This window comes from Cryptomeria japonica, chromosome 9, assembly GCF_030272615.1.
Source record: "Cryptomeria japonica chromosome 9, Sugi_1.0, whole genome shotgun sequence".
Classification (NCBI taxonomy): Eukaryota; Viridiplantae; Streptophyta; class Pinopsida; order Cupressales; family Cupressaceae; genus Cryptomeria; species Cryptomeria japonica.
In genome coordinates, this window is record NC_081413.1 from 159983893 (window position 1) to 159988543 (window position 4651).

At 32.7% G+C, this 4651-nt stretch overlaps 1 protein-coding gene across 1 annotated transcript; it reads left to right on the top strand.

Moving 5' to 3' along the window:
* The first annotated feature begins 438 nt into the window (after nt 1-438).
* On the top strand, nt 439-4148 carry LOC131059617 (indole-3-pyruvate monooxygenase YUCCA2). The gene is made up of 4 exons (XM_057992656.2): nt 439-1238; nt 3400-3648; nt 3736-3861; nt 3966-4148. The coding sequence occupies exons 1-4, from the start codon at nt 588-590 to the stop codon at nt 4146-4148; spliced, it is 1209 nt and encodes a 402-aa protein (XP_057848639.2). The 5' UTR covers nt 439-587.
* Nucleotides 4149-4651: the final 503 nt, after the last annotated feature.

Consider the following 4651-nt stretch of genomic DNA (forward strand, 5'->3'; position numbering starts at 1 on the left):
TTAAAATCAGAGGTAAACCAGCATATTACCATGATCATCACATCAATAAGATTCAATTGGGTTTAAATTGCATGTCAAAAAAAAGGTTCGAAAATATCCACAGTTCTAAAAATGGGTATGAAGCAATTAAATGAAAGAGATTCGTGAAGATAACAGAAAGGAAGAAACTCCAAAATACACAGGGATTCAAAGGATTGAAAGATCCCCTCAGCTCTAAGGAAGGAGTAAATAGAGATACCTCGTGTCAGAAATTTGCACATATTTATCATCTGTTTCTCCTACTGCAATCTCCTCTTGCCACACAATTTCTCTTACCTACCCTACTCCACAATCAGCCCTCCACGATACAATTGCCTTCTACTTTGCTTGCAGCAGCTGCTTATAAAGATGCGATAAGGCTCTACTAAAACATGGATAGTAAGGGCTCTAGGTCTTTGCTTTAAGGGCATTCTAATCGTTCCCTGTTTGCTATATGTTTCTGTCACTTCACTGAATTATTGTGTTATTTTGTTTTGCCTCTTGTTCTGGTTAGGTGGAAACTAGAATGCATGTTAGCTCTACTGTAGGGAAATGTGTTAAGTAGGCCCATGATAATTATCTACTTAAATTTTGACATGGGTGTGATAGAAGAGGTGACTGGAGCAATCATTGTAGGTGCTGGCCCATCTGGCATAGCTACTGTAGCATGCTTGAAAATGTTAGGAATACCCACTATTCTGATTGAGAAAGAAGCCTGCATAGCCCACTTCTGGAAAAACAAAACATATGACAGGCTTCAACTTCACATAGCTAAAGAATACTGTGAGCTGCCATTCATGCCATTTCCTCCCTCATATCCCACATTTGTTACAAGAAAACAGTTCATACAGTACCTTGAAGACTATGCCACCAAGTTTGAGATCAGCCCAAGATTCTGCCAGACTGTGATTGATGCCAACTTCATTGCAGGAAAATGGCATGTTAAATGTAGTGGCAAGAAAGATGATGAAGAAGTGGAATATGTACTTGTAGCAAAATGGCTGGTAGTTGCAACTGGGGAAAATGCAGAGCCTGTGAAGCCTTCCATTACAGGCCTTGAGGCCTTCAATGGGAAAGTCCTCCATTCTAGTGAGTATAAGAATGGTCATGTGTTTGAAGGCCAAAAGGTTTTGGTCGTTGGATGTGGAAACTCAGGCATGGAAATTGCTTTGGATCTTTTCAATTCCAATGCCAAGCCTTCTCTTGCAGTGCGCAGCTCTGTGAGTATTTTTCTGCCACAACATTTCCTCTTTTATAGCCTTTCATCATTTCAGAATTCTGCTCTTCGGTTTGTGATTTTCACTTATTTTCCATGGTCTGTGCAATTTTGATTCCCTTACCATTATGCTCTTTTTGTTTCTCAAGTCAGTCATAACATTTTTTGCAACTGCTTATTTTTATCTATTCTTGGCATGGTCGGAGCCTTAATCAATATCCTAGACATAAATGATTTGCAAATACTTTCTTATGGAAGATTATATAGTATTTAGGAGTTTGTTTTTTTGTTGTTCGATATGGGAACATGGATCTATGCTGAGCCCCTAGATCGGAACCATTCCATCAAATCGTCCAAGACATGATCCCCTCATCCCTTATGTCACATCTTTGAAAATTTGAATCTTAATGAAACATAATCACCCTCACCAATTATACTACTTTTGATAGAAAGTAAAAAGTATTTCTATCTCTATACAGGTAGAGAGCTTCTGTGAATATACTTGAGATACATCTTTTAGTACAGAATTAGATAACTGAAAGTTAGAAATGTAGACAGCGTTAATAAAGTAGGGCGATGATTGAATATAAATATCACTAAATTTAAGAACCAGATTTAAAAAAGATAGACAACTTTAACTGCAAGTCTTTAGCTCAAACAGATGCATATTATTAGTATAGGATAGTTACAGTTGATAGATTCAGGAAAGAATAATGGTAGAAATGCAAGGTAAACCTTATTCAGTTGGCATGATGTAGAATTGATTATAGTCAAAATAAAATCAATTAAAAGTCGATTACATTTTTGTGTGAGAGAATATCACAGTCGATTAAGGAATTGCCATTGAAAGGTTTAAAACAAACATGACAACGTACTGACTATTTATGTGAGGCTGAAATGCAATATGTTCTCCCTTACCTCAAATTATAAACATATTAAGCTTTTAAATATTTGTATATATAGCAATTAAGAGGTTCATAAATAAGTCTTTTTTACAGTGTGTCGTATTATGATTCAATTGTCAATTTCATTGACCCACATTTCATAATTAACATACCTCATCATTTATGAGATGAATGATCCACTTAACACTCATTACATGAAAAAGATTGTCAATTTAAAATGAACAACTAACTTTTAAACAGTCAACAGGCTGTTTACAGTTATAATCAAAACCCCAGTTGAACAAAGACATCACACTCAGCATATGTAACACCATACTCTGATTTCTGCAGTGTTAGGGTAGCAAAGAATAGTAAGATATTTCTGCAAATTGAAAAAGGTAGGGAGGCCAGAATCTTGCTGAGGTCATTCAGTACTATGAGGATATTAAATACAGTGTTTAAGTGTCAACTTGTTATAGAGGGTACCCATACCTATTGCATGGATATTTTAATAAAAATCATAGCAGTTAAAGATGATTCTGAGTATATACCAAGCAATGATTAATGTACAGCCTTGACTAGCATCCATGTATGATGATGCTCTATGAAAACACATTGCCCAAGGATACCTGCATACCACGAGTAGTAGCATTGTGCGCATGCGAGCTTAATACTTATGAGAGAGAGAGCCAGTGGCATGAATACTCTCTGAACTTCATCTTTTGAACTTCCTCCTTCTTCTTCTGATGCATGTAATAATTATTTCCATGGCGTGAAGGAAAAAATTAGATAGCCTGTGGCATGCGTATGTACTTTAAAGATACTTGGGTGTTTATCATTATAAAAAAGACTCTAATCAAGACAGCATCATATATAACTGGATAATCATGGCAGTATCATATTTAGGAAGCTGAATAATCCTTTTCTTTTTCTCCTTGCATGTTTGAAAGGAAAACTGATATTTAAGTTGATGTACAGTCTTCTCTTTTATAGCTAACAGCAGATTCTTTTATATATAGAAGATGTTCACAAGATTATTTTAGATTTTTCATATAGCAAGTAGTTTTATATCGTTTATTGTATATTAGGTAATTTATAATGATTTTAAAATTGGTGTAGAATCTTTCCTTTTATATTTAACAATAGAGTTTTTATATAAATAGAAGATTTTATATGTTCATTGGATTATTTTGGTTTTTTCAATTGCTACAAGTATTTTTATATTTTTCGTTGTATAAATGAAATTAATTTGACAATATATTTTCTTAAATTTTATTGCAGGTACATATTTTACCACGAGTCATATTGGGTAAATCTATGTTTAGCGTGGCAACTATATTAATGAGGTTCTTTTCAATTCAAGCCGTTGATTATTTGCTATTATTTTATAGTAGATTGAGGATTGGAAATACTAGTTCATATGGCATAGAAAGGCCAAGTGAAGGTCCACTAGAGTTGAAGATGAAAACAGGCAAGACCCCTGTTTTAGATGTTGGGACCTTGGCAAAGATTCGTAGTGGAGATATTAAGGTAATGGTTAATAATTTATTTAGTATAACTTTCAATTGTTAGAGTTTTTTTTTCTAATAAATTTTAAATAATTTTGTTTGCTTGTAGGTTTTTCCTAATATTGAACAGGTCGTTTCTACTTCTAAGGTACGGTTTGTGAATAATATTGTTGAAGAATTCGACACAATAATCCTTGCAACTGGCTATAGAAGTAATGTTCCTCACTGGTTAAAGGTGATAATGAAATTTTAAGATCATTTTTCTTACTAAAGGTTAATATTTTCAATTTTAACTTTAATTTACTTAAACAAATCTAATATTTTATGTTTTATGGGTAGCATGATGGCGAGCTTTTTTCAGAAAATGGATTACCTAAGACACCATTTCCTAATAATTGGAAGGGAAATAATGGATTGTATGCCGCCGGACTATCTAAGAGAGGTTTACTTGGATGTTCAACAGATGCCAAGCTCATTGCTCAAGATATAAAGGATATCTATGATAAGGATGTCACAAAATAGTATTTAAACTTGTAAATATGATTATATTTCTCATCTTAAGTCATCCTCCTCTTTTTTTCTCAAAATTCATTGTTTTATAGTATGATTTGGATGAGTCAAAATATAATGAAGACTTTGTAATATTATTGTAATATGGATTTTAAGTATTATTATTACTGAAATAATTTAAAATATAAATGTATAATCTTCTCTATCTATAAGAAATAAAAGAAGTTTTATACAAAGAGGTTGATTAATACAATTATTCCTTTTTATGTCATAAATGAATATGTTTTATTAGATATTTTTTTAAATTGGAGTAAGTGTTTTTTATTTATTTTTAATTGCATAAATGAAAGGCAATTTAACAATACAAATGTTCTTTTTCTTTTCTATGGTGTTAGAGATACATATTTTACCAAAAGTGGTATTTTGTAAATTCACATATAATTTGACAAAAAAATAAATAATGAGTTTGTTTCTAATTCAAATAGTCAATCCCCCCTCCCTTCTTCAATGTTGTC